The sequence below is a fragment of the Leptodactylus fuscus genome, chromosome 1, assembly GCF_031893055.1.
Source record: "Leptodactylus fuscus isolate aLepFus1 chromosome 1, aLepFus1.hap2, whole genome shotgun sequence".
Taxonomy (NCBI): Eukaryota; Metazoa; Chordata; class Amphibia; order Anura; family Leptodactylidae; genus Leptodactylus; species Leptodactylus fuscus.
In genome coordinates, this window is record NC_134265.1 from 226,395,603 (window position 1) to 226,421,426 (window position 25,824).

General features: G+C 40.1%; 1 protein-coding gene across 6 annotated transcripts in view; it reads right to left on the reverse strand.

The window, feature by feature from the left end:
* SLC20A2 (solute carrier family 20 member 2) overlaps positions 1–25,824 on the reverse strand; it is an 86,248-nt gene that overhangs the window by 20,086 nt on the left and 40,338 nt on the right. For all 6 annotated transcript variants that reach the window (XM_075283825.1, XM_075283840.1, XM_075283858.1 and 3 more), the window contains exons 2-4: positions 22,140–22,731; positions 5,904–6,044; positions 198–283 (exon numbers count right to left, since the gene is read on the reverse strand). In XM_075283825.1, coding sequence (XP_075139926.1) covers positions 198–283; positions 5,904–6,044; positions 22,140–22,428 — 516 coding nt within the window. In that variant the 5' untranslated portion in view covers positions 22,429–22,731. The remainder of the gene's footprint in view (positions 1–197; positions 284–5,903; positions 6,045–22,139; positions 22,732–25,824) is intronic.

Sequence of the window (25,824 nt, forward strand, 5' to 3'; positions counted from 1 at the left end):
ATTGGTTTACTGGTTGTGAAAACTACACCATTTTTAAGTTACTTTGTAAAATATTGGTAGTCAGGCTTTTTGTGCTTAAAATGTATACCCAATGGATGGTAAAACAAAAAAGATGGGGCAAGGGATCCTTTATATAAAAGTACCAGTTGAATCAATTTTCATGAGCATAGAAGTGATATTTTCATGATATGATTTACCTTATTCAAGATGAAAAAGTTAATCAACATAAACAGACCACCAGACATCAGACCGGAGAGCAGTGGTGAAATGAACCAAGAGGCAACTGCAATGAGGAATTAAAAATAGAAGGTTTAGAAGAGACGTATTACCACATTACAGGTGCTACATAACATAATACATCTTGTACAATGGAATCATAAAAACAAACTACAAGGTGATCTCAAGGTTACAACGTAGCAGGCATTCACACACAGGAGGTTACAAGGTTAGTTAGATGCAGACAAGTATTATAAAGGATATTCATATGCCGCAGTGTATGGTACACTTTATGTCCAACAAAATAGTTTTTAAAAAAACAAACAAAAAAAAACAAGCTAAGGATTGGGCACATTGAGGGTCACAGATAAGGAAGAAAAAAATATTATAATACAAATAAAAAATGTTTCTATCTTACTAATCTAAGCTCAACTTGAAACGTGTTTTGTTGGTTATGGTCACAGCATACAATCACTCTTGGACTTATAAAATATATGGTGCCAACAGAATAACCATTTGTCATATAAGCCCCTTAAAAAGGGTTTCCAGAAGTAGGTAAATAAAACATTCTCTATATAAACAATTTTCTAATATACTATGTTTCAAATCCTCACCATTTACCAGATATTAAGCCAAATTCATAGTACTACTGTGGCTTCAATTCACAAAGCCACAGCTCTGGTGGACCTGAATCGTCTTGGGTTCCATCATGGTCATACCGATTGGAAGAACAGTGCTGCATGCAGTGCACTGACTGTACTGAAGAAGGCTCGGAGTCTGTGACAGCGATGTGAGCACAGCTTTAGTTTACAGACAGTGAATAAGAACACCCCTGTTTACATTCTGAGGCTGACACCTCTGTACAGTGTCAGTTCTGCTTTCAATTTTGAAGTAGATAAACCTGTATATAGTCTGTGAGCCTATGGAGACACCAACACAGGTGTGAACATAGCCTAAGATGTGTGATACTACAGCAGTGGGAAGACTAAATCTCACTGCAAGGGATGGCACAGGCAGGGGATGGCAGGGGTCTGAGAACCATTTTTCTTTTCTTATTAATTCTATAGGAAAATGCAGCTTTTCCGCAGCGTCAGTTTTCTGCAATGCTGGAACTGTGAAACGCGTGCTGCATCTTCTCACTGCATTTCCACAGGAGGCAGAAACATAGGGCCTTAGACTAAATGAACCAGCAATATAGGTGCTCATATACTACTCCATTAACATTCATCCTCACTACAGTCATGCAGAGTAAAGGAACTGGAAGCACAGGATAAGGGTTTCTCTGGATTGGGCATAAATATCCATTGTGGGAAATCCTCTTTAGCAATCCCAGGATCTATTTGATCAGATGGATAAAAGCTCTTATCTGTCGATAGCATATAAATACTTCAAATACTAAGTTTAGTAATTGTCATGCTCCAGGCACCACAAGAACAAGTCACAAAGTGGGTAGCAAACTAAAACAATCGTGCATTGGTCACAAGGCATTTACTATGTTTTCTTATATTAAAGACTCCCATAACTGTTCCTCAAATGTGTTTACTCTACAAAGTCGTGTGGAACTGTTGCCGAGAGCATAAATAGTAGGACAAAGAAATAAAAAAAGGTGGAACAGATGCCTCTATTCATTCACATAAACAATAAGTCTGACAACAAACACTACAGTTTTATGTGGTATTCCTCTTAGAGACATTCCTCTTCCAAATCCGTTATCTTCCAAGGGACGGCTTCCAAAATGGTTTGAAACCTTAATAAATACATCAAATACATTTGTGACCCACAACTAAATTGTTCATACACAAAAAAACATTTCACAGAATCCCCTCTGACGCACTGGAAAACTTCAATCGAAAACTAAATCAAAAGCGGAAAATTATTAAAATATGTAACTTTTTGGTTGTCCCTTTGGCGATTGCCTGGTCAGATGGGAACGTAACTGTTGACTCATTATCTAGACTCGATACCAAATGACCAGAAAGAAAGAAAATAACCAAGTCCAACTAGCTTCCCTAAGATAAGATCAAAGGCTTACAACATAGGAAGAATTACTGAGGAACGTGTTCACTACCAAGCAATAGAAAAGGAAATCCTAAATACATAAACATCTGTTTTTCTGCCACCATTCTACAAAATACAAACCCCCAAATTACTTTTCCTTAACCCCCTTTATACATTAAACTCTAGTGAATATCTCTCATCTGCAACACTGTGAATAATAGCACACAATGTACACACATATAGAGAGCAATCAAAAATGTGATACAACATAAAACTGGCTAAAATGGCCTAAACTCTCCCTCCCTATACGTCCATCAGTTCATTTAAAGGGAACTTAGAAACGCATAGAGCAGGAGATGCTGAACAGATTGGTAAGCCGATTCCCACAAGACGATATAACTTGTCAATGCTCTGCATGCACAACCGTAAAGTGAGGGCTGTTAATTACAGTGGCACCACCCACTGGACTCCTAAGACCAATATAAATAATATTTAAATGAATAAAAGTTCTACTGAATCTTTTTCCAAAAAAACCAAATGTCAATCTACTCAGCTTCTCGTGCGGGCAGATCAGACTGTGTATTCTGTGTGACGGATTCCCTTTAAGAAGGCATGTCTGGTTTAACACAAAAAAAAAAATCTTAAAAATGCCTTCTACAAGTTAATATCTAAATACTGTTTCATTTAAAGAGAACACAGTGCTATACTATAACAGTGCAATACAATATTTGCTACTTATGCTTTAAGCTGTCCAGTAAATGCTATTTCTATTACAGAATATATACAGTATATTTAACTCTATGCGACATGTTGAAAAAGGGACATTTAAAAAAAAAAAAAAAAAAAAAAGAGTGCTACCAAATATATTTTAATAAAGATAAAACTTTACGTTAAAGCCCCACATTGTGGAAACGCAGCGTGTTTTGTTGCAGATTGAGTTGAAAAGGACTGGGAAATATAAAGGAAGTGTTTCCATTCTGCTAAATTCATTTCTTGCTTTGGCTCAAAAGACTATAGTAATATCAGTAAAAAAAAATGCTGTTTCCAGAAAGTGGGGCCTTAAAGGGGTATTCCCATGTACATAATCATATCTATATTTGTACATAGTTAAAAGTTAAACATTTTTGCAAATATAAGTAATTAAAAATTCTGCTAAGTTTTAAAGATTTTCTCTAACTTTCTTAGTGGTGACAGTCTGTTATCTTGATCGGTGGCCATGGATACAACCACTAATGCAGAAACTTTCTATGGTCTGGGACTTGTCAGGAGCCAGCTATGATTTTCTTATTGTAGCTGTGTTATCAGGCAGGGACACTACATGTATCAGAAGATATCCCGGCCACAATAAGGACATCATGGCGGATTTTCTGACCTTAGGAAGTTCCTGCATTCATGGTCGGATGCACTGGCAACCAATCAAGATAACAGACTGTCACCACAAGATATTTAGAGAAAATCTTTAAAACTCTGCAAAATGTTTTATTACTTATATTTGCAAAAATGTTTAACTTTAAATTATCTACAAATTTATAAAAAAAAAAAAAAAAAAAAAAACTATGTACATGGGAATACCCCTTTAACCTTCGTGTTTTTTGATGCTAAAAAGCAATCCAGCCATGAGCTGGCAAAATGCAGAAGAAAAAAACAAAACCACTTCCAGCAAGGTGCACCACTGTGATACATCTGCTTGCCTTCTCTAAGTTATAAATGTATATATACATATATCTATAAGCTAGAATTAATAAATCTGCCCCAATACATTCAACATACAGTGGCTTGCAAAGTATTCATGACCCTTGAACTTCTTCACATTTTATTAACTTACAACCACAAACTTAAATGTATTTTATTGAGATTTTAAAGGATAGACCGATACAAAATGATACATGGTTTTAAAAAATGTTAATCAAATAAAAATCTAAAAACTGTGATGTGCAAAAGTATTCTGATACCGCTAAATAAAATCCAGTGCGCACAATTGCCTTCAGAAGTCACTTGATGACTTAATAGAGTACAGCTGTGTGTAATTTAATCTCAGTATAACACACCTGTTCTGTGAAGGCCTCAGTGTTTTTTAAGAGACTACTAGTGAACAAACAGCATCATGAAGACTAAGGAACTCATCAGACAGGTCAAAGATAAAATTGTGAAGGAGTTTAAAGTAGGGTTAGGTTATAAAAATATATCCCAAAGTTTGAGCATCCCAAGGAGCACTGTTCAATCCATCATGCAAAAATGGAAAAAGTATTCTACAACTGCAAACCTACCAAGACATGGCCATTCACCGCCTTCAGCAAAGAGAACAATGGTTAGAGAAGCAGAAGCAGGAGCTGTAGAAATTCAGAGCTCAGGCGGGAGAAATTGTGCTCTCCACAAATCTGGCCTTTATGGAAGAGTGGCAAGAAGAAAACCATTGTTGAAAGAAAGACATAAAAAGAGCCATTTGCAGGGAAGCCTGTCAGAGTTGATGGGAAGATGGATGGAGCTAAATACAGGGCAATCCTGGAAGAAAACCTGTTGAAGTCTGCAAAAGGCTTGAGATTGGGAATGAGATTAACCTTTCAGCAAGGCAATGACCCTATCCCATTGAGCATCTGTAGCAAGACATGAAAATTGCTGTTCACAGACTCTCTCCATCCAATCTGGCTGAGCTTGAACTATTTTGCAAAGCAGAATGGGCAAAAATCTCAGTCTCCAAATACACAAAGCTGGTACAGACATACCCCAAAAGACTTGCAGCTGTAATTGCAGTAAAAGGTGGCTCTACAAAGTATTGGTATAAGGAGACGGATTACTTTTGCACCTCACACTTTTCAGATTTTTATTTGATTAAATAAAATTTTGAAAACCATTTATAATTTTCATTTGTCTTCACAATTATCTGATACTTTGTGTTGGTCTGTCACTTAAAATCTCAATAAAAGTACATTTGAGCCTGTTGTTCTAAGGTGACAAAATGTGAAAAAGTTCAAGGGGTATGAATACTTTTGCAAGCCACTGTAGAAAAAAAATAAATAAAAAAAAAATCAATATACAAAGGAAAAGTACAGTTATACAGCTCAGTTATTGACTTCTGGCGGAAGTCTCCACCGCATGCGACCGCTGTGGTCAATCAGCGTTCCTGGGTCCCTTCCTGTGGCAGCTCAAATGACCAGTGAGGCTAACCAGCGGCCTCAGCAGAAGGGACCAAGGCCGTCACAACCAGCGAGGAAATCCACTGCAGAAAGACAGCTGAGCAGAATCACCAGACCTAGCTGGGAGAACACCGGAGACAGGCGAGTATGTTTTTTTTCGTGCAATTGTTTTTTCCACCTTCCCCAGACAATCTGTTTAAGATGTTAACACTGTGGATGATAGTTTGGTCAAAAGAAATGGCACTAAAATGAAAAGCAAACAAGCTGCATGCACAGATACTGCAATTCTAAATGTCATGCATATTGAAGAGCCTTTTAAATAGTTAAAAAACTTCCTTATTGGCAAGGTACTGTATAATCAAATATGTGCCCAAACCCTATATTTCTTACCTGCAATGTCAGAAATGCTATGTAGATTTGTATGTTTAAGGGAGGCTATTTAAACACTAGCTCCCCCTTCCATTATAGGTTAAAAAAAAGTCTGCTATATTTTGACCAGATATTTCTAGAAACGTTTTCCACATACCCTCACTCATAAAAGGAAATGTCAATTACCAATCTTGACAAGTTGCATCCACTGCACACCATGGGAACCAATAGCAACAAGAGAGAAGCCAATTGTTGCTCCAACTATGCAATGTGTTCCAGAGATGGGGAGTTTCAAGAAGGATGCGATCAACTGCCACACTGCCGAACCTGCAAAAAGAATGAGAAGGTTACCTATTCACATAAGGTCACGATTACGAGATGTCACATCCCTCACCAAGACAATGGAGTAAAAGTACTAAGCAAAATGCCTCAGAATTCTGCTGTGACTTACACACACACAAAAACGTAACATGTACTGCGCCACAATTATCAAGTATACAAAAATGAGCAACAAAAAAAAACGGAAAAATGTAGAGCGCTGCTGTAAAGGTAGTTAAATACCACAGAGCAGATGTAAAATAAAAATATGCTTATTGGTTCCACAGACAGTGAAGAATAAAACGCGTTTCGACACCAAATAGGTGTCTTTGTCAGGCCAGGAAATAGCGAACTGTCTTAGCCTTGGGAACCGAAGGACTTTGGTTCCTAAGGCTAAAACTGTTTGCTATTTCTTGGAACCAACAAATATATTTTTATTATACATCTTCTCTGTGGTATTTAACTACATTTACAGCAGCGCTCTACATTTTCCTGTTTTTTGCTCATTTTCATATACATTACCACCATGTACAATGTAGGATGGCGTCTGGGTAAGAGCTGAAGCTGACTTATTGAGCTGGTACAGTTTACCTACACGGGCGCCAGGTCACCAATCCTTCGTGCATAACTGTTTTTACAACTATCAAGTGTTTTAGACACTATTTCAGCTTGTATGGCTTCATAGGAATGAGGTACAATTTATCAGAAAGTATACGTGACCTACGCTACAAGGCCATATACCAAAATGTTGCTGCATTTCTGATAAAATTAGACACTTTGATAAATCTGGTGCAGTTTAAGGCTGTCTAGTCTAAGCCTGCATTAAAACTTAGTACAATATTAGTAAATCTGCCCCTATGTATCTTAATTACTGTGCTTAATCAACCACGTGCCAAACCAGAACAACACTGCGCAGTCACCAATATCCAGTGGCCACAATTATGACTAATGGAGAGTGGGATATTGGTTTTTTTTAATCAGATGTTTTTTATTGAGGTTTTTAAATAAAAAAAAAAATAATAATAACCAAAACCAAATTTCCTAGTTCCAATCGTGCCAACTCCCCCTTCCATAAATCCCAGCCACATCTGTCTGAAATAGCCCTAAACCATACAGGCATGATCACATTTCGGTATGAATGAACAGGTTGCAGCGTATGACATGGATGCAGTCCAGGGCTCCTCAGGCCACCCAACAGTCCAATACAGGAGAGAAGCTATAGAAACTCAGGGACTCTAGAGGGTGTGACTACAAATTAGACATAGCTCTAATACATAGTATGAAATTCCAGGGTTCAGAAAAATACAGTAGGTATAACAATCAACACATCGGATACATTTGTCTCTAAATATTGGTCTAGAAGTTGACAACCCCTTTGGGTCTCTATGTAATCCCCGTGTCAAACAGAATAGTGTTATGCCACCTAATACTGTCAGCCTTCTCTGCAATTACTTCAAACTGGAAATTAAACACTGTCCCCAGTTTAACCACCATTATAGTAAAAAATCAATATGCATTATATACCGGTATATTAATATATACAGTCATGGCCAAAAGTTTTGAGAATGACACAAATCTTATATTTCCACATGATCTGCTGCTCTCTGATTTTTGTGTGTGTTTGTCAGATGTTTTTTATCACATACAGAAATATAATTGCAATCATATTATGAGTAACAAAAGCTTAAATAGACAGTTAGAATGAGTTAATGCTGCGTTGCAATATTTGCAGTGTTGACCCTTCTTCTTCAGGACCTCTGCAATTCTCCCTGGCATGCTCTCAGTCAACTTCTGGACCAAATCCTGACTGATAGCAGTCCATTCTTGCACAATCAATGCTTGCATTTTGTCAGAATTTGTAGGTTTTGTTTGTCCATCCGTCTCTTGATGATTGACCACAAGTTCTCAATGGGATTAAGATCTGGGGAGTTTCCAGGCCATGGACCCAAAATCTCTATGTTTTGTTCCCTGAGCCATTTAGTTATCACCTTTGCTTTATGGCAAGGTGCTCCATCATGCTGGAAAAGGCATTGTTGATCGCCAAACTGCTCTTGGCCGGTTGGGAGAAGTTGATCTTGGAGGACATTCTGGTACCATTCTTTATTCATGGCTGTGTTTTTAGGCAAGACTGTGAGAGAGCCGATTCCCTTGGCTGAGAAGCAACCCCACACATGAATGGTTTCAGGATGCTTTACAGTTGGCATGAGACAAGACTGGTGGTAGCGCTCACCTTGTCTTCTCCGAATAAGCTGTTTTCCAGATGTTCCAAACAATCGAAAAGGGGATTCATCAGAGAAAATGACTTTACCCCAGTCCTCAGCAGTCCACTCCCTGTACCTTTTGCAGAATATCAGTCTGTCCCTGATGTTTGTTTCTGGAGAGAAGTGGCTTCTTCGCTGCCCTCCTTGAGACCAGGCCTTGCTCCAAGAGTCTCCGCCTCACAGTGCGTGCAGATGCACTCACACCTGCCTGCTGCCATTCCTGAGCAAGCTCTGCACTGCTGGTAGCCCGATCCCGCAGCTGAAACACTTTTAAGAGACGGTCCTGGCGCTTGCTGGTCATTCTTGGGCGCCCTGGAGCCTTTTTGCCAACAATGGAACCTCTCTCCTTGAAGTTCTTGATGATGCGATAGATTGTTGACTGAGGTGCAATCTTTCTAGCTGCGATACTCTTCCCTGTTAGGCCATTTTTGTGCAGTGCAATGATGACTGCGCGTGTTCCTTTAGAGATAACCATGGTTAACAGAAGAGAAACAATGATGCCAAGCACCAGCCTCCTTTTCAAGTGTCCAGTGGTGTCATTCTTACTTAATTATGACAGATTGATCTCCAGCCCTGTCCTCATCAACACCCACACCTGTGTTAATGGAGCAATCACTGAAACGATGTTAGCTGGTCCTTTTATGGCAGGGCTGCAATGATGTTGAAATGTGTTTTGGGGGATAAAGTTCATTTTCTAGGCAAATATTGACTTTGCAAGTAATTGCTGTTAAGCTGATCACTCTTTATAACATTCTGGAGTATATGCAAATTGCCATTAGAAAAACTGAAGCAGTAGACTTTGTAAAAATTAATATTTGTATCATTCTCAAAACTTTTGGCCATGACTGTACACATCCGGAGCCAAACTCCAAAAATTCTTTGATGACTGGCACTGCTGGAAAACATCGAACTTAGCCTCCTATCATCCATTCTAGATATATTTGTATCCCCATATAAATACTACACGTCTGATCTGTCCCTATTGTTATACATGTTGGCATAACTTATTGAAAAGATGCTTATTTAGGTACTACTTCCTGTAAACTGAAATGTTCACTGCCTATGATATTGTATACTGAAAGCGTCTAATTATATTATATACGCCTACTACAGTAGCCAATGATACTCATATGCTCATGTTACAGTGCATTGCCCTTTTCTACTCCCTAAGATGTTTGGGGAATATTCTCCACATACAACTACCTAGTATGTGCCAGTGTCTAAAAAAAAAAAACTGATGATACACTAACAGTGGGGTGGAACTGATAACAGGCCAAGTATTAAACCAGTGTCGCCACTGTGTACTCTCATAAAAGGAAGCCCAGGGTGACCTGAATAATCAGTTTTCTCACTGTCGAAGAAGCTGTTCATGCTATTTTAACCAACATATGACTTCCCAGGTGTAATATGCTGTGACACAACTATAAGCCATGCAGGGTACATCATAGAATAAGGTAGCTGCAAGTCCCGACGCTGATGTTTAACAACAGAGAACTCCATCCTTTTCTTCTGGACTTCAATGGAGTAATCCTGGAAGGAGATCTTATGATTATCCACCACCAGGTTAGCGTTTCCCTCCACAAAAGTTTATCTTAGCGAAAGGCTTGCAGAAGCCAGAATTTAACATAGTCCAAGGGGTTGTTCCCTTTTCACATTCTGTGGGAACCTCATCCTTTGGATATTATTACACCTGTCATCCTGTTTAGCCTTAATGGTGTATAAGGCTCTGGTGTGTTGTAGTGAGTCTTGCTTGAAGGAGAGGACCTCACCGTCAAGGTCACCTACTCTTTCTTCCTGGAAGCAGCATACTCCACAACTTTAAGTCTAGTCGGGAGTATAGAAAAGTCCTCCCTCAGCGTACCCACCTTAAAGGCATGGGATTTAGGACCCTGCCTAATGGCTTGCATAACACCGGTCAGTTGAGCTCAGCGTCTGCTGCAGCATCCACACCATTAGTATCAGCCAGGTCGTCTTGTGAAGAGAAGAACTGGTCTATTGAGGTCAGATAGCAGATTCAGGGTCATCATCCAGCCATGCTCTCTTTGCAAATCTGCTAAGCCTGGAATCTATCTACCTTGCCGGAGGATCAGTGGAGTACACTGCGTAGAATGGATAGCACCACAGTAGGCCTTCTTATCCGTCCTTTTTGCAACTTCAGTCTTGGCACTGGGTTCAGAAGGGTCTCAATGCACAGTGGTAGATATCCCCAGGTACCAGATCGCAGAGGATAAAGCCACCTCCACCCTGGTATATGACCCCATTCTTTTACACAAACTATATGACCCCCCTTTTTTTTTTCTTTAAGGCCCAACCCCTACACAAAGTAGTGGCTGATAATTTTTACTCATAGGCCTCCATGGTCACCTCTAGGGGGTGCTGTAGACAATACTGAAGAACGTGGGGATGGTGTACATAGTGTCCCGATGTTCTTCACTTTTGTGATGTTAGTGTAGCTCCGTCTAGAAGAGGCAGCGTAGGGTAGATAGGATGGGAGCTGCCGATGTGAGTCACCAAAAATGTCTTGGCATATCACAGGTTCGCCATCACTGGTCTAGATGAACTGAGGGTTTCCTAGTTTAAACTACCTCCAGTTTGTATGGTAATTTCAAGTCCAGTTCTCAGTCCCAGAAAGCTCAGTGTAATGTGTGCAGTAGTCATAAAGTGCAAGTCACAGCTCAGGTGACAAAATTCCCTGTGCTTAAACAATCTGAGGTCATCTAATTAGCATGCCAATGCAAGGCTTTGTATCACCGGGTCATCTTAGAGTTGACTGATCAAAGAGGCTAGTGTGAATCCTGTCGCAGACTTAAACCACCAAGTCTATATAGTCTTTTATTTTACACTGTTTGCATGTATTTGTCTCTGTGTTATGCCATCTTTTTATTGTAATGCCCTGTACCATTTTCACGTATATTAAATCTAAAATTTATAATTGTCCTTTGGCTCTAATTTCCCCCTCCATTTCTGAGGCGTGAATATCGCTAGCTGTGTTACCTGTTGTGTGCGAGATGTGAGTGATGTGAACATACTGGTGTCTTGCCTACCGCAAGTAAACGATGGTAGCAGCTTTGTGTAGTGTGTAAAAGGGCACTTCTCTCCTATGTAGTCCAGCGTGATAGGCAAGGACGCACTTCTTATATGATGTACAGTGAGTGGTTGCATTGTGGGCATGACTGTTCCTTTGTTTATGATTGCATTAGCATTAAATATGTGTGTGGTAAGTTGACCCCAAGAATTGGGATACAGTGAGTACATACATCTTTGGGTGTGACCCTGATCACTGTGCCAAAAAAATCTCCTTACTTCTTAGTTTAACTCATTCTCTAGAATAGAGAATATACAGGTGTTGAGTATATGTTACAAAACAAAAGCTTAAATGAGTAGAATACATTAAATTGTAATTAAGTTTAAATAGCTTCCAATTAATAATATGTGTCTTCCCTGGAATTTTCACTCATCACTTTAAAAATTCAGCATCTTTTAAGAAATAAGGAAAGACACCTGGGAAGATTTTATTGGCAACAAACAACGTTGGAGGGGAGAGACTTTTTGTTTCAGAAGGAGATAAATATGTAATGCAAGGCAATATTTCTATTGTAACAGCTAAAAGAAATAAATGTAAGGATGAGTTCAAAAGGTTTAGTGAAAAATATGGTAAGCCTGTAGTTCATTATTCTCTCCCTGCTTCTTTATTGAGAGCAGTAAGGGCGGGTTCACACCAGCGCCCGATCTCTGTTTTCAGGTTTCCGTCTTCTACAGACAGAAGATGGAAACCTGGCAGACCATGTCCAGCTGTGAGCGTTTTGTGCTCTCCACATTCAAACCGTTTTGTTTTTTTTTGTTTTTTAAACAGGACACAAAGTCCTGCATGTCCAACTTTGTATCCGGTTAAAAAAAAAAACGGTTCCACTGCAGAGAGCACAAAACGCTCACAGGTACTCACGGCTGGACACTTTCCAAACCCATTCATTTGAATGGGTTTGAAAAATGACAGCAGGTTTCCATCTCCTGTCCAGTTTCGGGCAGGAAACGGAAACCTGCAAAACGGAGTCCCAGGCGCAAATGTGAACCCGCTCTAACCTGTATCTTACAGCGTACAGGCAGGGAAATAAGGTGGGGGAGTCACTTCAGTTGTAACTCAGGAATTATTATAAAACGTAGAAACTGCCTCCTGTTTTTGTATAAAGAGGAGATTCTGCATTTAAAATGTCCAAATCCTGTCTGTGTCCAACTAGTAATCTCTCTAGAGACATTATCGAGATGCAGGGAACACCACTCAATAGAGAGATAAGGGAAATTATAAAGAAAGGAAACATTTCACAAAAATAGGAGCCAAAATTTATATAAAAAAAAAAAAATTATATATATAAATTATATATTTCACATTTTACTTACACTTTGTATGAGCAGTATATTAATAGAATGGCAATACTGTCAAGCTAGGATTATGAACTACAGATATAGCAAAGGTTAACATGACTCATAACGCATTAACACCACCATTGCAGAGTGTTAACTCGACTCTTTCAATGTGTTTTCAATGACTTGTCTTCTTCTGAGATAGGAGATCACACTGCAGAAAGTCAAGCAGTGCTACAGCTATATATAGACATGGGAACAAAGCAGGGAAATATTTTATCTAATAGCCTGAACGGGATGCCATATACTAGCCCTGAAAGATAGTGATAGTAATATTAATAAGATTGCTGATACTCTTCTGGCTTATTATTCAGATCTGTGTAAGGGACAGAATATTAGTATCGATTTGGATGCAACTTTATTGCAGCAACTTCATTTGCCAAAGCATAATGAAAATCAGGGCTCTAGTTTATATAAGCCTGTAATTTTAGAGGACTCATTACAATTATTAAAGGGGGTTGGCCACTTTCAGACCAATATGAGACAAATGTTATTGTTTGTACGTCAAAAAAAAAAAAAAAAAAGTTATACAAGTTTCCAATATAGTTCTTGCATCAATTCCTCACGGTTTTCTAGATCTCTGCTTATTATCAATCTGTTTACACCCAGAGGATAAAAGTCCATCAGTATGTGATGTACACAAAGTTTTTTTTTTTTTTTTTAAATGTAGATTGTGAGCTCCATATAAGTTTTTTTTTTTTCTTCTTTTTAAGTATGTCTTTGTAGAATGGGAGGAAATCCACGCAAACACGGGAAGAACATACAAACTCCTTGCAGATGTTGCTCCTGGCGGGATTTGAACCAGGACTCCAGTGCTGCAAGGCTGCAGTGCTAACCACCGAGCCACCGTGTTGCCACTCTGATGTACACAAAGTTTTATCCATTAGAAGTAACAGAATGAATGACAACAACCAGGGATCCAGAAAACTGTGAGGAATTGGTACAGAAAGTATATTGGAAAATTGTACAACTTTTTATTCTACAAACCATAACATTTGTCTCTCAATGTTGGTCTGAAACTGGACAACCCCTTTAATGGATTAGCGGAAATATGGTATATATGCCAGGGGGAGTGGTAGCCACCTTCATTATTATTTAATCAGTCTTGTGAGCCTCCAGTGGTGTAGATACTATAACTAAATAAGCTCTCTTTCCCTATAGCCTGTCAAATATTAGGGTGAGTTCACACTACGTAAACGGCAGCTTATTCTGAACGTAAAACACGTTCAGAATCAGCGGCGTATAAAGCAGTTCCCATTCATTTCTATGGGAGCCGGCATACGAGCGCTCCCCATAGAAATGAATGGGCTGCTTTTTTCACTACGAGCACTCCCATTGAAGTGAATGGAAAGTGCTCGTGTACGGCTCGGAATGAGCAGACCTAGCCGTACACGCCAGCACTTTCCATTCAATTCAATGGGAGTGCTCGTAGTGAAAAAAGCAGCCCATTCATTTCTATGGGGAGCGCTCGTATGCCGGCTCCCATAGAAATGAATGGGAACTGCTTTATACGCCGCTTATTCTGAACGTGTTTTACGTTCAGAATAAGCTGCCGTTTACGTAGTGTGAATTCACCCTCATACTGTATTTGTCCATAGTGTAGACATCTGAGGTATCAAGAAAATTTATTATCTTAGGGCCCGTTCACACGGAGTAAGCACGTGCTTTTTGGCAACATACATGTGTATAAAAAAAAAAAAAAAATACACGTGAAAAAATAAGACTCCCATTGACTTCAATGACATTTTACATGTGTATTTTGACATGTATTGATGGGGTTTTTTTTGGTTTTTTTTACATGTGTAAAAAAAATGTCATTGAAGTCAATGGGAGGCTTTTTTTTACATGTGTATTTTGCCAAAATAAATGCGCGTTTACTCCGTGTGATCAGGCCCTTATGCCGATACTATGTATATTTCCATCACTGAAGGTCTAAGTAATATTCTCTGTATTATTTTTGGGTAAAAGTTGACAATATTTTTAAAAAATCCATACGCTTAGTTTTTGTATTTTTCTTTTTTGTAGGGATTGCGTTTATCATATATATATATATATATATATATATATATATATATATATATATATATTACATAGGCATTGGTTGATCATTTATTGTATAGAGGGCGTGTCCCTGCCCCCCCCCCCCCTAGTATATTTGTATGGGACTATGGGAAAGAAGGGAGGAGTCAAACGTTATAAAGAATACTGTATATAGTTATGAAGAATCTGAAGTGTAAGACCAGTTTGAGGCCGCACACTGTAGAAAAGCTGCATTTTTTGTTGCCAATTGATCTGTGTTTTTGAGCCAAAAGGTAGAAGTGGAAAGAGCTTCATTTCTATTTCCACTGCCATAACCTTTTTCTAGACACCTTTCAAAACAGTCTAATAACGTACAAAACGAGTTTGAAACACATAACTGTAGTACAAGGCAAGTAGGCCAGTTTATTGGCATAAAGTGATCCAGAAATTTGATGCATTTAACTTCGTAAAACTCACACACTATTTCACTCCTACAAACTAAAATCTACTTAATAAAATTGCCCAGTATCAGACCAATATTGAGATAAAAGTAATTGTTTACATAATAAAATGTTCTACAATATTCCAATATACTTTCCTCACGGTTTTCTAGATCTCTTCTTGCTCTTATTCTTTCCGCTTACTCCCAGTGGCTAAACAGCAGCCCATGGTCATGTGATGTACAGTTTATGGTCATGTGATGAGCACACAGGTGTCTGATTACTGTGCTGTGACTATAATGAGCTGTGCACCTGTGTGCTCAACAACAAACATGCTATACCCTCCCTCATTCCACAAAGAGGCTCCACCCCCCTGCCCACCCAACAGACAAGTCAAGTGAAAAATATCCTAACATTATAATGTATATAGTATGTAATCTGGAATCAATTGAGACTTTTGTTAAATAGTAATACATGAAGATAGCATTTCGGTAGTTTCAGTAAAAGTCAAACTTTTAAACCTTTATCCCTCCGTACATATTTTCACCTCTAGGTTCATTCAACTTAGCAGCATGCCTCCTATAAGCTGTCAGCCAAAACACCCACTCAGGTTTTTTTTTTTTCCTGAAGAATTTTCCATAATCACCATGCTTTGAATTTTTAAGCACATTTTAGAGTAATGTTTTTTCACTCCAAATCTCTAACAAGGAAGCACCTTAGAGGGAACATTTACCGTATATACTCACGTATAAGCCGACCAGAATATAAGCCGGGGCCCCTAATTTTACCACACAAAACTGGGAAAACTTATTGACTCGAGTATAAGCCGAGGTGGGGAAATGCAGCAGCTACTGGAAAATGTCAAAAATGAAAATGGTCGGAGTTTTTGGGTGCAGTAAGTGCTGGGAAAGGGGAGGGGGTGTTTTGTTGTCTGTCTGCCCCTTCCCTGAGCTTGAGGACTGTTTTTTTTTCCCCCCACTTGGAGCACTGCAGATACCCTATATTCAGTAGACCGGGCACTTTCAGACACAGGGATACCTAATGTGTATGTGTTTCACAGTAATTTTCTACTTTGAGGGTGGGTTCACACCAGCACCCGATCTCCGTTATGCAGGTTCCTGTTTCCTGCCCGAGAAACTGCGCAGGACACGGAAACCAGCAGGCAGTTTTTAAACCCATACTTGGGTTTGAAGTGTCCGCCGGTGAGTGTCTTCTGCTCTCTGCGCCAAAACGTTTTTGTTTTTTTTTAACCAGACACAAGGTTGGACATGCAGGACTTGTGTACGGTAAAAAAACAAACAAAAAAAAACATGGTTTTGCCGCGGAGAGAAGGCGCTCACGGGCGGACAGTGAATGTCAGTTTCCGTCTTCTGCCGACGTTAAATGGAAACCATAATGGAGATCGGGCGCTGGTGTGAACCCACCCTTATATGTATTCTAGGGAAAGTAGTGGTTTAGAACTTTTATTTATTCTATTATATATTTTATTATAGCTTTTTTTTTTTCCACCATTTTATTAGTATTGCCATCTATGGGAGATTTTATACATTACTATTACCGTTGGTCATAGACCAGCCGCAATAGTAATATTGCTATGCTAGGCCTGGGAGCCTTCATTAGGCTCCTAGCTGTCACCGGAACAGGTCAGCTTCTGCGATTTCGCCGCACAGCAGCCGGCCTGCAACTTTAAAGGCCCCTAGGATAATTTTAAACTTTTTTGGGGGGAGGGGAGGACATCTCCGGAGGGCATATACACTGTAACTCTTAGGGTGCATTCACACTACTGATACGCTGCCTGATTCTGAACGTTAAAACACGTTCAGAATCAGCGCGTATAAAGCAGTTCCCATTCATTTCAATGGGATCCGGCATACGAGCGCTCCCCATTGAAATGAATGGGCTGCTCTTTTCACTATGAGCGCTCCCATTGAAGTGAATGGGAAGTGCTCGCGTATAAGGCTCGGAATGAGCAGAGCTAGCCGTACACGCGAGCACTTCCCATTCACTTCAATGGGACTGCTCGTAGTGAAAAGAGCAGCCCATTCATTTCTATGAGGAGCGCTCGTATGCCGGATCCCATTGAAATGAATGGGAACTGCTTTATACGCGCTGATTCTGAACATGTTTTAACGTTCAGAATCAGGCAGCGTATCAATAGTGTGAATGCACCCTTACAGTGGAGATGCCCGTTGCTATGGCGACCATTATAGTTACAGACCCGGTATCCAGCATACAGACACCAGGGCGGGTGCCGGGGCCCGCAGCATGGTCACGCTCCTGCAGGAAACCAGCGGCGGCAGGAGCTTGGTGATGCTGTTCATTTCAAACTGTAGAAGTTCTTATGGTACTTCTGTTAGCAGGCCAGAAACACAGATACACGCCAGGTGCGGGCCTGAGCTTTCGTGCCACGTCACCCAGCATGTGATGGAGCGGTTGGGGAAGGGGCGGCGTCTGGAGAGCAAGCGAGCCGGAGGCTGCGTTCCAGGCATGCTAGCAGAAGTACCGCAAGTACTTCTGCAGTTTGAAATTCCAACGGCCACCCACCTTGACTAGAGTATCAGCCGAGGTGGACTTTTTCAGCACAAAAACTGTGCTGAAAAACTCAGGTTATACTCGAGTATATACAGTAATTCTGATAAAAACAAAACAAAACAAAGGATACATTGAAGTCTGTTGAGATATCCTCCTGACTATTGGCAACCCTAAAACATCTCTTCCTTCCTTACTAGAAGAACTGAATATCGAGCAGGACTTAATCTGGATGAAAAGGCAGCTTTATCTACACTGCTCTGGAAGTGGTGGTGTCTTCTCATTCAGAAGTTTTGGACCCGTAACCAGGTACTTACCTTAATCCATTCCACAATCTTTGTACCAAATGACTCTATTGGCCTTATGGGTTATGTGGACTAAGATAAATATCAATGTGCATGGAGGGATGTAAATTATTTGATTTATGCTGCTGCCGGAGTGAGGGCAATTTTGAAAAGTTGAAACCTCCCCCTAATGTGGAAAAAGACAGCAGAGGAAATGCATTACTTTGTACAGAAAGTCCAGAGTTTTCCTCTGCAGTCCTTCTGTCCCCATTATACCTATACTTGAATCCGTTAGTGCAGGGGGCAGCAACCTTCAACTCTCCAGCTGTTGTAAAACGACAACTCCTAACATGCTCCATTCACTTCCATGGGCGTTCCAAGAACAGCAGAGCCAGTGTGCACGCTGGGAGTTGTAATTTAATAACAGCGGGAGTGCTGAAGGTTGCCTATTTCTGTAGGTACGCTTGTCATGTTGTATTTAATAAAATGCAATTTTTTTTTTCTCTCATCTGTGTGTAGGATGGATTGGGCCAACATCACTTGATAAGGAAAACAGGGCAGTTCTTTGACAACTGGGAGAATGTTGTCATTGTTAGGGTATAATTTTCAATCCACAATATATTAAGAAAGAATATTCATAGGATATGCAACATTATAGTCATTATTTAAGTCTTCTCTCTCTGGCCCCATCTTGGTGTTGCTCGAGTATTGTTCAAAGTGGCCCATGTGCCCCATGGGTCCCTTTCCACCCTTGGTGGTGGGTTTGTGCACATGCCTTTGTGTTTGTGAAGTTTCTGCCATTTAGCAGGTGGTAGCATCAAGCATATTATGTATGAAATTAAGGGCGTCTCCCGCAGGGGCAGTATTATATACACCCTTCTTTGGTATAACTTCTGGTGTTACCGAAGCTACGATGTTGTAAGGTTGTAAAGTGTTGTAAGGTTAGGTTCACATCTGCGTACGCATTTATAAAAAAAAAAAAAAAAAGGCTCACCTTAGAAAACTTGATTGACTATAATGGAGTCAGCCTACTTTCCACCCAAAAAGGCAAAATAAATAAATAAATAAATTGCAGGGAGGGGAACAGAATCCCCATATGGAGTACAAGCACATATGTGAACCAAGCTTAAAGAGGACCTTTCATCAGATTGGCCACAGGCAGTTTTATATACTGCTGGAAAGCTGACAGTGCGCTGAATTCAGCACACTATCGGCTTTCCCGATCTGTGCCCGGTGTAAAGCGCTATCTGTCCCTGTACAGTAGCGCTTTACAGTCAGAAGGGCGTTCCTGACACTGTCAGGAACGTCCTTCTGCCCAGCAGTGCCTATCGCGCTGTACAGTGTGAACGGGGAGGAACGCCCCCTCCCTCTGCTCACACAGCTCGTCCATAGACGAGTATTATCAGGAGGGGAGGGGGGGGAGTTCCTCCCTGCTCACACAGCACAGCGTGATAGGCACTGCTGGGCAGAAGGACGTTCCTGACAGAGTGTCAGGAACGCCCTTCTGACTGTAAAGCGCTACGGTACCGGGACCGATAGCGCTTTACACCGGGCACAGATCGGGAAAGCCGATAGTGCGCTGAATTCAGCGCACTGTCAGCTTTACAGCACTATATAAAACTGCCTGTGCCCAATCTGATGAAAGGTCCTCTTTAAGTGTTAGGGCCCGTTCACATTGAGTAAACACGCAAGTATTTTGGAAAAATACACGTGTAAAAAGAAGACATCCCTATATATATATATATATATATATATATATATATATATATATATATATATATATATATTTTTTACACATGTATTTTGCCAAAATACACATGCGTTTACTCCGTGTGAACAGGCTCTTACCATGTGCTCCCCTCCTCATCCCTGTTGCACACATAATTATTCGCCCCTTTTATCAATGACACTTCGAGCTCCTGATGCTACGGGCTGTTGCAATTGGAGGCAGATAGAGATTATGCCATTTATAGGCCACCTAGTCTACCTTTATATTATCTCTTTTTTAACATAGGACAGAAGCATTGGAAATATATTTATTAAAAAAAAAAATTTACAGACAAGAGTATTTTTACTCCAGAAGTAGCTTAAGATTTTGAAAACAGACAATGACAACCAAAATAAATGTTTATTGTGTGGACCAACGACATACCATTGGCAGAAAAGAAGTTGGTCGTGCCTGATCTTACTAGCCAATAGAGCTTCCATCCATGAACAATCTTTCTTCTTACGTTGTACACCAGTATTCTTGGCATAAAAATCAAAAATTACTTTTTCTTTCCTACACTGCCACTTTCCCAAAAAGGGGCAAAGTACCGGGTAATCTGCCTCACCAAATTTATTGCCATTATGTCAGAAATCTGGAACAAATGATGCGAGAAATCTACACCAACTATGAGCTGCTGTAAGTTTCCATCTAGGTGCACTCAATGCCAGTCTTCATATATCTGCTCCATTATTAGTATATGATGACAGCAAAAATAGGCTAAACTGTGTATGGTTGTATCTATAAAACAAATCACAGCAAGCAGATATTTTAAATTTAATGGCAGTGAAGAGGCAGCTAGGAAGTTTTGGTTTTTTTTTTTTTTTTTTTGCACATTCAGATGTGGTAAATGTGCCAGAATCCATGTGAAAAATAAAGCGCCGTGTGAACATACCCTTAGTGTATGTTCATGAGGCGGAAAATGAGGAGGAATTCCTCTTCATTTTCCACCGCCAGCATTTTTGCCACAGTCTAGCCACAACGGGATGCCAATGCAGTGTGTTCCGGTGCAGCATCCCATTCATCCGGGTCTAATCAGGAGGGAGTCAGCAGCCACAAAATCTGCAGCAAGATTGCAAGATTGAGCAGGACTCTCTTTTTCACATCCTGCTGTGATCTCTGCCTCCCAGTCCACCCCCAAATCCGCAGCAAATTCCTTTGTGTAAACACACCCTTAGCTGGTCAATTGATCAACAATTTAGGGGATTTTGCTATCTTTTTGAGTCAAAGCCAAGAATGGATTTATAAGAAGGGTGAAATATAACAGCTTCCTTTAGCTTCACTCTTGAATTTGGCATAAAAAAAAAACCAAAAAAAAAAAAACCCACACACACTTTTTAAAGGCTATGGCCCCACATAGTGAGTTGCAGCCAAAAAAATGAACCAATGCACTTGCATGACATGTGCTCCATTCATTGTAGTCCATTAGTGAATTGAGTGCCAATCAGACTGCTAGAGTCTGTGATCTCCTGATGTGACCTGCGATCTCATGAGGCGACCTTTCATGTGAAGTGCCTCATGTTTTACGTACTGACCTCTCCCCAACTCATTATTTGATTGACAACTCTAGTGTTCAATCAGGAAAGAGTTAGGGCAATCATTTAGAGCAGAGGTGTCAAACTGCCAAAAGACCTTTCTTTAGGCTGGGGCCCCACATTGAGGAAACGCAGCTTTTTTTTGTTGCAGATTTTGTTGTGGTTTTTTGAGCCAAAGCCAAGAGTGGATTGAGCAGAAGGGAGAAAATATAAGAGCTTCCTATATATCCCATTCATTATGTAGGCATTTTTGGCTTTGGCTCAAAAAACCGCAACAAAATCTGCATTTCTGCAACATGGGGCCTTAGCCTTAAGGAGTTACCCAAGACCCAAGCATAATGGATACTGATGACCTATCCAAAGGATAGGTCAAAAGTATATGATCAGTTAGGGTCCGCACGATCTGATTTGACTGCCAGAAACAATATACAGTACTACAGGAAGCTAGTGAATCTGAGCAAATCAAGTGAATCAAAGCAAAGCTGCAGTTCCCTGGTGCCATTGTTATAGGGTACGTCTCTTTACACGGTATACAGGTACTGGCTCTCAATCAGCTGATCGGTACAAGGTCATCAATCTATAAGTCTACATTGTAAAATGCAGTTTTAAAATCTTTAAAGCATTAGGTCAGACTTGATTGCAGCTTTTCCCCAAATTTTAACTTAGCAGGCTAAGATTTCCCACAAGCAACAGATTAATGAGATAAACTGGCTTGAGAAATGAGAAATTTAATGCTGTATTCCAATAAGGATGTCCCGATCATTCTCCAATCCTAATTATCAACACATATGATGAACAAAAAACAAAACAAAAAACACACCATTTCAATCAAACAAAACACAAACTACTTACCAACCATAGCGCTAACCTCTCCTGCCATCAGTAAATTCACAGAGTTGTTATAAAGGTTTACATCGATGATACCCTTCCGAATGGTTTCCCCGACTTTAGCTCCCAGCAGTACCGAGCCGGTTGTTTCAAAAATCGAAGCCAATATGCACGCTTGCCGTAAAGTGACCACTCCAGAACCCACTGCTGTACCAAATGAATTGGCCACATCATTTGCGCCAACAGAAAATGCCAAGACAAAAGCTATGATGAAGCCCAGTATGACCATCCACATATACTCTTCCAGAACCATTTTGGCAGCTTCTTTTTTGCTCTCTTACTCCAGGTCAAAAGAAAAAAGTTAAAAACCAGAATTATGAGGCAAACAAAAAACTAAGTGACCCAGATCCAGATTACGAAAACCTGTCGAGCAGAGCTGTGTAAACAGTGATCAGCTCAATCTGGAAACTGCTAGTTACTGTTCAAGAGAATGAACAAACTGCTAACTGAGGATTAGAAAACAACGGTCTATAGAGTTCCTTTGGGTCTGCTCAGTCAACAGTAACATAAATTCCATATTTTTCTCCCAAATGAGTTTTCTTTATATTCTCCCGTCCTGTAAAATAAATAAATAAATAAATAAATCATATTATAGTAGATGTAACAGTATGATCTTTGGCAGAAACAGAGATGGAAAAGGGGAGGGGAAAGTAAATCTGTAGCTGGATCTGAGCTTCAGCATGTGACATTTCAACCGAAAACGTCAAGAAATAAGATTATTATAAGACCCAACAAGCTTTGTTACATAAGCAGGTCTGAAATTCAACACTTGCTGGCTGAAAACCAAAGCTGTACAATAAGGACAGTTCAAAGGGATTACTACAGTAAAAGAAAGCAGTGGCTTGGAGCAGCAAATCTATACACATTATTTGTCCATCTATACACGGCTTCAGATAAATGTGGGGATCTCTCAGCGACGGCTTGGCTCTGACACAGTACACATTGCAGCATTCAGCAGAGCCGTGACAGGGCATTATTGCTCATTGACAGGTGAACCTGACACTCAGTTTCCACTGCACTCTATGCTACAGTGTGAAGCATGGTTCCACCTAGAGGGCTGTGTACATGGCGTGTTTGTGTTCTCAAATATAGTATTGCAATTTAAAGGTATCACAGTCATGTGAAATTTTTTTTTTTTTTTTTTTTTTTAACAACGTCATTAAGTGAGTGCTAAAGAATTATCTGTAAAACCTCGCTCCATGGATCAGAGCAGTGATTTTCAAGCAGTGTGCCGCGGCACACTAGTGTGCCGTGACACATGGTCGGGTGTGCCGCGGGGAAAGTTCCCCAGGCGCATGCCAAGATTGGCACGGGAGACCTATTTTGCTGGCACAGCAGCCAGTCCCCGTGTAAATGTAGACGGAGCGTCCCTTCACTGCTCTGCTAGCTAGAGCTGAGGTGTAGGACACGCCCCCTTCTCTCCCTGCCCACCAATCAGAGGTGAGCCTCTCACTGCACAGGATAAGGGCTCCCTGGACCTGCTGCTACACCTGAGGAGCTCCTGCCGTCTGCAGCCCTGAATAGGAGAGGAGGAGAGGAAGAGAGGAAGCTGAACAAAGTGAAAGTAAAAGAAAACACCAGGTTAGTAACTATTCTCATTAATGTCAGGCATTTGGGGTTATTACTTTAGTTTTAGTAACTCCATGTGCCTCACATTAATAGCAATTAACCCCATCATGTCCCTCATATTAACTCCTGTGTGGCTCACATAAGAGTTAATAACGTGTGACATATGGGGGTACTATATAATGAAGATATTTACTTAATTATCACCTCCATATGTCTCACATATCAGTATCCCTTATGTAAAGCACACAGGGGGTTAATGTGAGGGACAGGATGGGGTTCACGACTATTAATATGAGGCACATTGAGTTGTAACCTGTAATATACATGACCAGACTTTTTATACACAACTGTGGATAAGAGTACAGACCTATACATTTCTAAGGACCCATATATACAGCCATTCTTTTTGTGGCTGTGTATCTGGGCCAAATTGAAGAGCTGAAAATTATAGAGCAGGTCCTATATCTATCCTATACCTACCCTATATCTGTCCTATACATACCCTATATCTGTCTGCATTTGTGGCCCTGTCAATTAATTTTTAATGTTTATATCAGTGAAAACCACATGCGTGCCACTTGTATGCAGAAGGCGTAAGGCTGAGGCCCCACGTTGCATAAACGCAGCGTTTTTGTTGCAGATTTTGCGGCAGTTTATTTCAACCAAAGAATCAACCATTTAGAATCTATATTATTAACTATATGTATAATATGTACTGTTTTAGTGTCATTTTGTGCCATTTTGGTTGGTGGTGTGCCCCGGGATTTTTTAAGTGTAAAAAGTGTGCCGCGGCTCAAAAAAGGTTGAAAATCACTGGATCAGAGATTGAACCCATCTGAAAAGGACATCATGGAGGAGCAAGTCATCTGCTTTCAGTCAACTGACCTACCTTCCTGGCTGGGGAAAGCTGACCGATAAGGATTTCATCCCTGGACTTTAAGCATATTATATAGCAGCCCCACACCCAAATAAATACCACTGTTTTAAGTGAATCTGTAACCCAAAAGCAGGGTTAGGAAGTAGCAGCAGGTGGTAACAGTTGTATTTTTGCTCTCAGCTTCAAGCAAAACTTTTCAGAATATCTAAACCTACAATTTTCCAATGTATTGTGAATTTTTGCACTTCCATTTTTAGTGTAAGGCTAGATTGAAGACTATGTTGCGCAGTGTCTGCCGAAATCGTAGCTGCTAGGATGTCTTCCATTTGATGTGAAGAAAAACAGGAGACTGCATGGAGCAGTATAGTGGTCTTTACATTGTAATAAAGTGAAGAGTAGCTGTGACTATATGCATATATATGGGACAAATATACACTGAGGCAGATCTCCTGGCCATTATGTGCCATAAATCTAAAAAAAAACATGCCAGATTTTTTAAGATTGGCTCAGGTCATATAACAAATTTGGTGCATCTTTAGCTACATTTATATTATTATTGGCTGGCTCATTTTTAAATTTTGGTGCAATTGGTCACATCTTAAGCTCTGTAAAATTTGAAGCTGGTAAACTAGGCGGTTTGCATTATTCTTTGTCACATTTTACTCATAAATGAAGTTATGTGCAAGAACGAGCCAGGTTAGAGCAAGCACAGTCGTAAATTTTTCCCAATCTATTTATAAGTAATTGTGCAATAAGAGGACATACAAGCAATGAGGTTGTGAAGGCGCATACAATATATATCATACTTTGTCACAGGACCAGAAGAACGTGACAACAGATCCCAAGAGCCCCCTCGGGCCCTTTGACTATAATGGGGTCCCAAAACATGGGCCAGACAGTATTCATTTTTTACTGCCATCACTGGATGAAAACATTGGGCTTGCAGAACTTTTTAATCCATCATTTTAGAAAGACTCTGTGCTGAACTGAGGTAGACGTCAACATAGATTTAGTGAAAATGGTTGAAAATGCAATGGTCATGAAATGTGCTTTAAGCATAAGTGATACTTTCCTAAAAAGGTACCAATAAGGTAATTTTCAACAAGAATACAGAGTATTTTTGTTTCACAGATATAGCAGAAGAAAATTTTCCAGTGGACTACTTGGGCAACATGGTGACTCTCAGGCCCGATTCACATCTGC